The 12,562-nt window shown below is 45.1% G+C and overlaps 1 protein-coding gene across 2 annotated transcripts in view; it reads left to right on the plus strand.

The window, feature by feature from the left end:
• Positions 1–12,562, plus strand: part of SEPTIN2 (septin 2) — a 34,015-nt gene that overhangs the window by 12,662 nt on the left and 8,791 nt on the right. For both annotated transcript variants that reach the window (XM_044242025.1, XM_044242024.1), the window contains exons 4-8: positions 6,315–6,401; positions 7,151–7,274; positions 8,134–8,268; positions 8,451–8,568; positions 12,429–12,530. In XM_044242025.1, the coding sequence (XP_044097960.1) occupies positions 6,315–6,401; positions 7,151–7,274; positions 8,134–8,268; positions 8,451–8,568; positions 12,429–12,530 (566 nt within the window). The remainder of the gene's footprint in view (positions 1–6,314; positions 6,402–7,150; positions 7,275–8,133; positions 8,269–8,450; positions 8,569–12,428; positions 12,531–12,562) is intronic.

Below are 12,562 nucleotides of genomic sequence, written 5' to 3' on the forward strand. Positions count from 1 at the left end.
TATCACAGGAGTGTGTGGTTTAACATTGGAAAATCAGTCCTCATGGTTCTGAAGGGGAAATGCATGCCGTCACCTAAAACATGCGGTTGTAACAATTTCAGACCCTTTAAAGGTTTTAAAAATTAGTAAGCTAGGGCTCCTGGGTTGCTCAGTTGATTAACTAGCTGTCTTCAGCTCAAGTCATGATCCCGGAGTCCTGGGATCAAGTCCTGCATCGGGCTCCCAGCTCCATGGGGAGTCTGCTTCTTCCTCTGACCTCCCTTCTCATTCACTCTCACTCTTTCTCTCAAATGAATAAATAAGATCTTGAAGAAAAATACTAGTAAGCAAGAAGTAAAAGGAAGTTTTTTCAACTTGAGGGTATATACTAAAAACCTATAGTTAGTGTTAGTCTTTCTCATGAAGAAAGAAAATAAAACATGCTTAATTACAAGTGAAAAGATTTGAGTATGTTAAAAACTAAGGAATCCCAAAACTGCTAAGTCTAATAAGTCATTTTTATCAAGATTGCAGGTTCTGATCAGTACACAAAAATCAACTTGATTTCTCTGGATTACCTACAGATAATTTTAAAATGACCTTTAAAAGACAATCAAAAACAACAGTAATAAAAACATTTCAAAATACAATGTCATTTGCCATAATACAAGAAATTCATACTGCTGGGATGCCTGGGTGGCTCAGTTGGTTAAGCAGCTGCCTTTGGCTCAAGTCATGATCCCAGGGTCCTGGGATCGAGTCCCACATCGGGCTCCTTGCTCGGCAGGGAGCCTGCTTCTCCCTCTGCCTCTGCCTGCCTCTTTGTCTGCCTGTGCTCGCTTGCTCTCTCTCCCTCTGTCTCTGACAAATAAATAAATAAAATCTTTAAAAAAAAAAAAAAAGAAATTCATACTGCTAAACATAACTTAGCAAAATGGTGTGCACGTCCCACACTGACAACATGACGACTGGGCTGAGTGAAGGAAGGTCAGAGGAACTGTGAGCTCTGCTGGCATGTTGGGTGAGCCAAGACTGTGTCCTGCTGCCCGCAGAGTGATCCACAGAGTTAACACAGTGCCCGTCAGAGTAACACCAAGCTTGTGTAAGGTAGAAATGAACAGTCTGATTTTGAAGTGTAAACATAAGTGCAGAGGACCTAGAATAGACGGAATCACGTAGAGGACTCTTGCTATCTGATTTCGAGATGTACCAGCAGGAACAGTGAAGTGTGGTAAATGTAGACATTCAAATCTAGCGAAGAGAATAATTGCCCAAAGTAGACCCACATGCGCGTGGTCAGCTGATTCTTGACAAAGGTGCCAAGGTGATACAAAGGCGGAAAGGTTGATCATTTTGGAGATAGTGCTGTAAACAAGTAGGTGGTCATGTGGCAGACAGGGACTGTGCACCCCTCCTTCACACTGTACCCCATAGTCACTAACCATACAGCTGTAAGGAGTCTAGAAGAAGATGGGCAAGAAAATTTTCTTGACTTTGGAGTAAGCAGATTGCTTAGAAAGTGAAGAATATTAGTCACAAAATAAGTAAGTTGTACTTCATTAAAAATTTTACTTTCTTCTAAAGACACCAACAAGAAAAAAAGGCCATAAACTGAGAAAGCATTCACAGCACTACATACGAGGTAGGACTTGTATCCAGAACATAAACCCGTATAGCTCAGGAAGAAGACACACTCCCCAGTTACAAAAAGGACCACGGGATTGGAACAGACATTTCATAGGAGACACTGAATGGCCAGGACCCACAGCATCCTCCTTGGTCATCAGGAAGAAGTGCACACTGACCCACAAGACACCCCTGCACTCCCTGGAGTGGCTGAAATTTTCCAAGTCTGGCCAGCTAGGTGTTAACAAGGATACGGACAACTGCTGCCCTCCTAATGGCTGATGAGAATAAAAAGTGACACAGCCTCTTTGGAAACTAGTTTTGTGCTTTTGCAGTTACACACATACCATGTAACTTGACCGTTCCCAACCTCTGTGGTCACCCGGGAGCAATGTGATGGCATGTCCGCAGAGACACTTTATGGGTGTGCAGAGGCACTTTTCCTGCAGTAGCCCAGACTGGACGTGATGCGGGTGTCCAGCAGGAGGGTGGGTCAGCACATGGTGATATGTCCATGTAAGGGTGAATTGCTAGGCGGTACAAAGAGCAGACTATTGCAACAACATGGATTCATCTCCAGAGCAAATCGTGCCAAGCAAAAGCAAAGCAGCCAGACACAAAAAGGCTAGCTGTCCTTTGAAGTTCTAGAATAATTTTCTGTAGGGACAGAAAAGAGCTTGGTGTATGCCCGCGGTAATGCTAAACAGGTAGAGCTGATACTGACTTAAGCAAAGGAGCTCTGGTGGTACAGAGATCCTCTTTGTCTTGGGTGGAGTTTATCTGAGTGTGTACTTTGTCAAACCCATCAGCACAGTTGAGATGAGTGTAGGGAACTATTGAACTGAGATGTATATAAGTTACACCTCAGTGACCTGGGTTTGAAAGAAGGCAGGTAGTTAGGGGGTTAAGGGTGAGATGTATAGTGAATAACAGCTAGAAACTTAACCACGAGAACCCTCAACTTTAAATGGTAACTATTAGCAGCTTAAGAAAAATGGTATACACATATTCCCTGCTTTCTGAAAGTTCACGTTAGGTCTTGTATGAAAGACATGCTCTTCTGCCCATTTTCATCAACTGGAAGACAAACAGAAGAGCTTGGCGTTGGTTTTGCGGTGAGCTGTGACAGACAGCATGCCCTTGGAGCGCCTTCCCACTCTCAGCATCATGGTGACCAGCCGCCAGAGTCCTGAACTGCAAGCATCTGGGCTTCACCTTGATTGATTTTGCACATCTGTTAAGGTGTATTCTAAGCTATCAAAAGCCTGAGGCGTGATTTTGGGGGTACTAGGAGTGTCAAAAAATGTTCCCATACCAGTTAGTGGTATTTGCTTTTTTGCTTTCTGCTGTTTGGGCTTAGGAACACGACTTTTGGGTAGAGGGAAAACCCGTATTGGGAAAAGGCCAGTGTACCTAACTAACTTGTAAGTCAGACTGTTGAAAAGGCATTGTTTTTAAAAGTGTGGCTTATTTCTAAGGAAATAAATTTTACAAAATGATCACATGCAAAAGAAAAACTACAAATGTTGGGGCACACGGGTGGTGCAGTTGATCAAGCATCAGACTCTTGGTTTTGGCTCAGGTCGTGATCTCAGGATCATGAGATCAAGCCTGGCATCAGGCTCCTGCTCACTTCAGATTCTCTGCCTCTGCCCCCGCCCCCCCAACTTGCACACCCTCTCTCTGTCAAATAAATAAAATCTTAAAAAGAAAAAGAACTTAAGATGTTTGGGTGGCAATCTGCAGGAAATTTTAAAATTACAAGTATTTTTTTTTTTTAATTATGTGTGAGAGAGAGAGATTACAAGTAGGGCAAAGAGACAGGCAGAGAGAGTGGGGGAAGCAGGCTCCTTTCCTGGCAGAGAGCCCGATTTGGGGCTCAATCCCAGGACCCTGAGATTGTGACCTGGGCCAAAGGCAGAGGCTTAACCCACTGAGCCACCCAGGCGCCCTGACAAGTATGTTCTTTAAAGATCCCAAGGACAGAGGAAAGGTGGCAGGCAGGTTGCTTGTGAGGGACCTTGATGCTGCTGAAGTCTGGTCAGCTGGTCACATAGTTGGTGATAGTTTATATCAAGTGTCTAGCCTCCCACCGTGATGATGTGAGGTGGGTGTTGGCTCCATTCACAAGAAATGCGAGATTAAAAATATAAAGCTTATTGCCAAAATACATTTCTGGTAGAAAATATAAAGCTTATTGCCAAAATACATTATCTATGTTAAAATACATTAACATAGGTTAGTTAATGTGACCAAATTCACGAGTGGGTTACAGAGTGAACACTCGGAGAACTTGGGAACTAAGCTAAGAAGATGGAAACTCCCTTCTGGCGAAAATACACTGGCGTCATTGTAGGTTCATGGGTTCTGAAAATGCACACTCGTGTTCAGGGGACTCCTACCTCAGGGCATGTGCGCGTGGGACAGTGGCCGCTCCAAGCTGCATGGGGCCCTCCTGAGCATCCTTTTCCTGTGAAATAGCACCTCTTTGTGCGGCTCTCCACTCTGAGGACCTCTTAGGGTGCTGCCCTTCAGGGACCCTCTAAAATGGCCATGTTGCTCAGTGTTTGAGAAAGTACTGTCTTGTGCTAGTTAAAGTTGAAAAGTAAACGTGAAGGGGACCAGCCCCCCAGGTTAGAGAGCTTTTTGTTTTTGTTTTTTGTTTTCCTGGTATTCCTGGGTTGGCCTAAATTTGGGGGGTGGGGGAGTTTAGAAGCTCCTGGGACCCTGTGCCCTTTGGGATTGCAGAAGGCTGTTGTGAAATGTTGCTCACCTCCATCACCTGCATGTATCTTCATGTGGTGACGCCACCTTGTGCCCAGTGCTGTGTATTTCTCCCTAGTGGGTAGAAACATGAGCCATTTTGTAAACCTGGAGTACCTCCCATCCAGTCAGCCTTTGCTGTCACCACTCGCACAGGACTGCTAGCTCAGGTTGCTGAGCCTGGTGCATCTTGTGCTGTGGGGCTTCCACTGTACATCTCCTCTTGAGTTCTTTTGCCTCTCACGTAAAGGCACCTGAGAAGCTCCTGTGGGGTAGAGACGCTGGTGAAGGTGGAATCAAAAAGCTAGTCATTCAACAGAGATTTCAGCCCAAAAGCATCATGTTCTGAGTTCACAAGTTGATTATTTATAGATGTTGCCTGAAAGCCATTCCAAGTGAAGATACTTCTACCCTTTAAGTGAAGGTTTATAATTTAGAGTCAGCCATTGGAATACTAGCTGTTTCCTTTCAAAGAAGCTGTTTCTACTCCGACACTCTGCTGAGAGGTCTTCTGTGTCACAGTCCCCTTCAGCTTCATTACCTGCAGCTGTCATCACTTTGTTGGTGACAAAGTGACTTTGCTTACTTGTCCTCTCCCCCACTGGACTGCCAGGCTTCATGGGAGCAGGGATTTAGCTGTATCCCAGAGCCTGGACCTGTGTCAGGCACACAAAAGGACTGAGCACTTACTGGTAAAAATTCTCTCATTATGTGATAAAAATGTAAGGGGACATGGGTTAGGCAGTTTAAAAGGGTAATTTGGTGTGCTCATATAGTTGTACCTGTTGAACCTGTAATTCTGGTTTTGTCTTTTTGACATTCCTTTCCATATATGAAAATTGCAGTCTAGTTAAAGTCCAGTCCTAATTGTGTATTTTTACACATTTCAAATTCATTCTTCATTTTCCTGGAAATAATGATTTTTAAAATAGATGTGTGCCCCTTGCACGTGCTGTGCAGGACTGAGCAGAGGGAGGTTCAGACCAAGGAGCCCCGGGCACAGTCAGGCACTTGGTTCAGAAGGACTTTTCTGGGCAGAACTCAGCCTTAGTTGATGGCATGCACGGAGACGGCAGGTGCCTCCTTAGGTTGTAACACTTAACTTTAGCTGTCTTGTATCCTCCTGGAAATTAAGTTTCAAATACTGTATACTACAGATATTACAGAACTCAAAACATCCTGAATTCAAGTATGATAGTAGTTGAGGAAGAATTCCTAACTCATTACATGCTCAAGTGAGTATGTGTTGTCTTAATTGGTCCTGTCACACTCAACAGTGTTGAGTGGGAAGGTTGCCTGACTGCACGGAATGTGTGACAGCAGGAAAGGGGGAGCGGTGGCCTGCTCCTGCCCTGGTGCCAGGAGGGAGAGATTGCGGGCTCCATTGTGGTCTCAGGCATGTGTTCTGTCTGTGTGTCCCACAGCTGGGCAAGCCAGAGTGCTGTTGACCCTGTTCGATAGATTTGTTCAGTTGCCTGAAAATGTGGTAGCTTTGACAGCAAAAATCATAACTGGAAACCTAATCTGCATTTTATTTATCAAAAAAAAAAAAAAAAAGCTCCACCTCTAAAGTCTATCCCACACATTTTGTGAAGAACTAAGAATGTGTTTCTGATCTTACCGTGTGGGAATTTTGGAGACTCAAAGACCTGGATTCAGATCAAGGCCCTGATTTCAAATAAATGGCAATTCTTGATTAGGCCTTTGTCTCCTAGGATATGAAATACACATCTTTTCCCATCAAGGCCCTGCTCTGGATAGCTCTCCAAGCAGAGGCACCCGTTTCCGCATCAATGAAATGGGGAGAGTCATACCAAAGTGATAGTGGTCAAATGGAGTACAGATGAGGATGTGTGTGTGGTACTGAACCCCGTGCCACATCAACTCAGTAGATTACCTGTGTTGTGCGGCCTATGTCCTGACAGTGTTTTCATTTTCATTGAAAGGTGAATCGGGTCTTGGAAAATCAACTCTCATAAACAGCCTGTTCCTCACTGACCTTTACCCAGAAAGAATCATCCCTGGAGCTGCAGGTATGGAAGCCCCGTGTGCTGTAGCTGGAGTTCTCTGCATGGGAGCCATGGAGAGCACGGGAATGGTCATTTTGCCTCAGCCTTGTGGGTTGGTTCTGTTTTAAACACAAGGACCATGTTATTTTTGTTGGGAAAGGTGCTGCCGCTGTTGGCCTTGGTCTTGATTGTAGACAGTATGAATCCACAGGCCCAGCCTCTCCGCGTGTGTTCCCTTTTACTGTAGAAGGATAAGGAGTAGTTTCTGCCTGCAATACATGTTTGAGGGTCACGGGAAAGTGTTCTGTCACGAAGAGAGTTCTCTGAGTAGCTGACCACTTTGGGAATAGGGTGTGCCCTCCCGGTGTGTTGTTGGAGCGTGGTGGGTTAGTGCACCCCATCGGAGCCTAGGACCCAGGCCGCCACATTGGGACCTAGAGCCCTCTTGTAAGTATCTCTGAATTCAGTTTTCAACAGTCATAAATTGTTGTCTTTGCATGAGCAACAGAAGTCATAATTTTCAATATTGCCATTTTAACCCTCCTGAGCTGCTATTTGATCTTAGCTGCCAGGTGTCCTTGCCAGCTTGGGGCTCACTTTACACAGTGAGGTAAAGTGAGGTAACACACCTTGTGTAACCTCTGAAAACCTTCCTCCAAGAGGGGTAATGAAGTTCTGAGTCATTTATTAATAAGAAACTAACAGATCATCTTTCCTCTTTGAAAACTGGGTTGATTTTTAGGCACATTTTCTCATTAAGCTTGTTTTTCTAGAGAAAATTGAAAGAACTGTCCAGATTGAGGCTTCGACTGTGGAGATCGAGGAGCGAGGGGTCAAGCTACGCCTGACCGTGGTGGACACGCCTGGCTATGGGGATGCCATCAACTGCAGGGATTGGTACGCCACTTGGGGACATGGCTCCAGAAGTGCTTAGGGTTATTTGAATGCATTCACATTTAAAGTGTCCAGGTGGTGATTGGGTTTGAGGTAGCTGTGTCTAATAAAGCGGTGGGACAGTTCAACGTGCGCTGATGATAACACTTTAAATGAGAACTCTCACAAAGAAAAAAATATTTTTCCTGTAAGAGCTAACCATTCATCAGCTGCTCATATAAAGGAAACCCCTGGATCTGAATGAACCCTGGCCAGTGGAGAGGACTCTGATGTAGTCCTTCCTCTTAGAGACCTGATCCTCAGCCTTGTGGCACAGGAGGACAGCCGCAGACAGAAGGGCACTCAGCCTCATACCCTGCAGTGAGGCCCGCGTTATGGTGGAAGCAGTGGGCTCCTGTATTGTGGGGTGTAAAGCATGGGTGTGCCAGCAGCTGAGGGGGAAGGGAGAGGCCCTCCCATCCCTTTCCTTCCTCGGGAGTCGTGCCCTGCTCTGTGTTGCTCCTTGTATCCTACGGCAGTGGTTCATGTTGTCACACCTGCCCCATCCTCTGTGCACTCACAGTCCTTGTATGATCTGGCAGCCCTCTGTTCAGCCACCTCAGGTGTTTTCACCACTTCTCTTCAGGCCTTGACACACACACACACACACACCGGCACTTGGGGGAAATTAAGCTTGGCACACTTTCCAAAAACCTCCATCTTGCCAAATGTAGGAGCCTGTTTTCCAGTCCCATCTGTTGAGTGAGTTATCAAATTACATTTGGTAGGAGGCAGGGGACAGAAAAAAACTGGTTTTGTCTTTGAAGTTAGGAGCTGCCTGCCTTTTGTATCCCATTGTTACCGCTATTTATGTTTCTCACAGTTTTAAGACCATCATCTCCTACATCGATGAGCAGTTTGAACGGTACCTGCATGACGAGAGTGGCTTGAACAGACGGCACATCATTGATAATAGAGTGCACTGCTGCTTTTACTTTATCTCGCCCTTTGGACACGGGTAAGTGGACCGCTTACTGTAGAAACCAACAAGTCCTTAGAATTTCCTTTCTGCTTGGTGGGTTGACAGCTTCCCCTAAGTTGTGTATTTTAATACAAGAAGTGAGAGATAATTTTGAGAGAAAAGAAATGTGTGGTCTCCCTGTTCTTCCCCTGAATTCGTGACAGTCTCACTCCTTTCAGACTTAAGCCTTTAGACGTCGCATTTATGAAAGCAATACACAATAAGGTGAACATCGTGCCTGTCATTGCCAAAGCTGACACGCTCACCCTGAAGGAACGGGAGCGCTTGAAGAAGAGGGTATGTGTCTCACACTGTGGGTAGCTGAGGGCCAAGAGCCTGGGGAAGAATGGATGTGTGTCAAAGATATGGGGGAGCAGGCGGGGAGTCTGATGATTTTTAAGGAACACCGAACACCTGTAGATTTTTAATATTCTCACTGTTGTCAAGTTCTTATTGTCTGTAATTCCCCTTACATGAAACGCCTTCAGTGAATAGAAGGGACGCCATGTGCTAGGTGAGTGATGTGGGTGTGGAAGTATGATCATCTCTGTGAAGTTGTTAGTTGATCTAAATGTTTTATTACAAACCGTCCGTCCGGTTAGGAATATGTTTTAATTGTAATCTGTTATTGTGACTGTTTAAAAGGCCTCTGTTTTGGCCATTAAGAGGTTGCCTTGCACTTGTCCATTCACCAGCCCAAGTGCCCCTGGTCTCCCAGCAGCCGTGTGCTGGTTGTTCGTCTCTGGTGCCTTTTCTGTGTTATCCTAAAAGCCTCTTCGTGGATTCTTTGGTATATATTTTTTAATTATTTGCCTGTTTTCTATTTGTATGCCCATTAAGAAAGTCTAAATTCATATACTGAATTCTACAAATAAAATTTCTTTATTTTTTTGAGAGAGGGGGTGTAAGCAGGGGTGTGGGTGGGGACAGAGGGAGGGAGACAGAGAATGGCAAGCAGGCCCCACACCCAGCGTGGAGCCTAACACGGAGCCTAACTCAGTATCACAACCCTGAGATCATGACTTGATCCGAAACTAAGAGTCTGACGCTTAACAGACTAAGCCACCCAGGCTCCCCTTTAATTATCTGTAAAAGCAGTGGTTGTTAACAGTTACCTGTGTAGCATTTCAAAGCATAGTCTGTTTATGTTTTTGTTTTTATAGAATTGGTCCATAGCATACATATTATACTGTCACTTGACTTTCTAAGAATTCCAGCATACATAGAAAACACTCCCCCGCACCCTTACACAGCTCAGAGCAATATACACATACACTCTCTGTCTCAAATAAGAGCATTCCCAGCACACACAAAAATATTTCTTCAGTGTGTTTCTTGGTCCTTCCACCATCGTCCCTCAGTTCCTGGCACAGGGATCTTTGCTTATCTTCCTTGTATATTCCAAGAGTCTAGAACAGTACCTGGCACAGAGTAGGTACATGTCTGCCTTCTCAGAATTATTTAAGTCAGATTCTTAGAAAGATATGGATGGGCATTTTAAATATTGAAAGATGGACATTTAAAGTTTCAATTTCCCTAGGACGTCTGGGTGACTCAGTCATTAAGCGTATGCCTTTGCCAGGACTCTAATCGAGGGTCCTGGGATCAAATCCTGCATCAGGCTCCCTGCTCAGCAGGGAGTCTGCTTCTCCCTTGGCCTCTCCCCCCAACCCTGGCTAGTGTGCTCTCTCACTTTCAAATACATAAAGATTTAAAGACATTATTTGATAGAGAGAGAGACAGTGAGAAAGGGAATACAAGCAGGGGGAGTGGGAGAGGGAGAAGCAGACTCCCTGCTGAGCAGGGAGTCCAATACTGGACTTGATCCCAGGACTGAGCCACCCAGGCAACCCTAAAAGAAGTCTTTAAAAGAAAAAAATAAAGTTTGAATTTCCCTCAAAACAAGTTTGTAACACCTTACGTGCCCAAAGCAGTGTGAGCACTCTGCCCTCTGGCACACCTGGAACCATCCTAGGTGTGTCACCAGTTTTTCTAAAATGTCTCCCACCTGAAAAACAGGAAGTGGCATCTGGTTTCCATTTGTGTTTCCCAGTTGCTGATGTGAGTGTGTTTGTGTCCTGCTACTTGATCCCTGTTAGTAGGCTCTCTCAGGTTTTAGAGCCTGTGCTTTGTTTTCATTGCCTTTTTTTTTTAATTGACTTACGAGTCAATAAAAATGAAACAGTGAAACACACTGTTTTCAGACCTAGTTTTTGATTTTTCTGTTTTCACAATTTTCTTGCTGTCTTTTGTCACAGCAGAGTTTTTCATTTGTATGCATGCATGTTTGTCAGCCTTTTCCTCTGTTGTCTGAGTGCCTGCCAGTCCTTTAGGAAATATCCAGTCCTTTGGGAGAGCCCCTGAAAGCTTTGACACGTATATGCTGGACCATATTTATTTGAGTAGCTCCCACTTAGGGGAACTCCACCTTTTCTAATAAAGAATGTTACGCTGGATTTCAGAGAGGGGAGCAGGGACAGAGTTAGAATGTTGTGTCCTCCCATCTCTGATCCTATGTCCAGAACTCTGGGGCTTGATTTCAAAGTCTAAGATGAAGTGAAATCCCATTTTGCCCTTATCACTTTCATCTTGGGTCTTCCTAATCCCTCCTCTTGATCTGGTTTCTCCCCTGTACTTCCTGGTACCTCCCCAGTCCCTGATCTAGAAAAACTTCTGGCAGACCTGCTTTGGTCTTACACTTCCCGGTATTGTTTCCTACCCTCTCCTTTATCTCGAACTCTGGCTCCCCATCAGCCAGCAACAGTTGTCCCTGCTCTTGGGCCTCAGCAATGGGGTGGGCTGTGCTTTCAGAAGCTCAGCACTTGTCTTTCTACCTGTTTCATTACCTGTCTTCCGAACCCCTGAATGTTGGCATGGTTTAATACTGTTTTCATCATATCATCTCCTGTAGCTTCTGCTTTTTTCCCTTTTGAGAATCTTCTTTTTCATGTGTGTAAACAAGAGTCTCTTCTTCCCCCGCTTCTGAGCTTATTTCCCAGCTTCCCTGGCCCTGTACCTGAGTTTATCTCTGGTGCAGTCGCCCAGACAGAGAAATCTGTGATTGTTGTTGATTCTTCCCTTCCTTTTTCCTCTTTCCAATTCAAAATAGCCTTTTATTATGTATTTCTCCACTGGATTCTCATCCTCAGTGTACACCCTGTCTTGATGGGGCCGACATAGAGCAGATGGGCCAGCAGAGATGGATAACGGGCAGGAAAAGGGAAGAAATACAGCAGGTTTACACTTACTGCCTTCCTTCTCCCATGGGGGAAATCATTCCTCTGCCTCCACTAAGAATGGGGATGCTGGAAGGACTTTGGGAGGAGGGAGAAAGACCTCTTCATGAATCCTGACTTTGTGCAGACAGTGTGTCAAGTTCGAGGTCTTTGATCAGAAATGCCTGAGAGTTCCCATTAAGAAGATCCATTGCCAGATTAGGGTCTAAAGTAGGGATATTTCTCCTGACTTGGCATATGTGCTTGTCCCTTGTGGCCCAGGACCCTGCAGGAGGATAAGGGGAGCTTTAGCCTGCCTATACCTGCTGGAATGCCTGGCACAGAGGGCATTTCATCCCCTCTAGGCCACACTGCAGCCTGGTTGGTTGAAGGGTGTGGTTCTTCTGCTGCCAGTTTTTGCCTGTTGAATAAAACCCAGACCCCAGCCTGGTATTGGGTTGTCCGTCTGGCTTACCCCACTGAGAGGCTTACTGTCCAGCCACCCCAGGTGTCTTACTGTGTCCTCTCCTCGGAGCCTTAAGCAAGATTATTCTGCTATGTGCCTCTTCCTCCTCTCTTGGCCTCTGGCGAAGCTTGTGGGTCTCTTGGTGCCTGCGGCCTCAGGCTGTGCTGCTCCTAGGGCATGTTTGGTTCCTGAGGTTGGCTGTGGTGTGTGATCTCCTCGTCGCTGCTGTGCTGGCATTGGTGTTCGTCTGCTGCTTTATACGCTGAAGCTGGTGCATTATTATTGTTTACTCTGGACAGAAGACTGCACAAAAGGCCAGCATAAATACTGCTCCAGCAGTGTATAAAATTACTTGAAAACCAGTAATTGGTTTAATTCTGTATTGAAAGTTGGATAATTCTGATATATTTTTAATAGTTAGATTTGATTGAAATGTCATGTGATTTAAAATTGCTCCTGGTTTGTCATCCTTTCAGATTCTGGATGAAATTGAAGAACATAACATCAAAATCTATCACTTACCTGATGCAGAATCAGATGAAGATGAGGACTTTAAAGAGCAGACTAGACTTCTCAAGGTAAGAGTGCTCTCCAGATGCCTAACACGAGT

This window comes from Neovison vison, chromosome 3 (assembly GCF_020171115.1).
Source record: "Neovison vison isolate M4711 chromosome 3, ASM_NN_V1, whole genome shotgun sequence".
NCBI lineage: Eukaryota > Metazoa > Chordata > Mammalia > Carnivora > Mustelidae > Neogale > Neogale vison.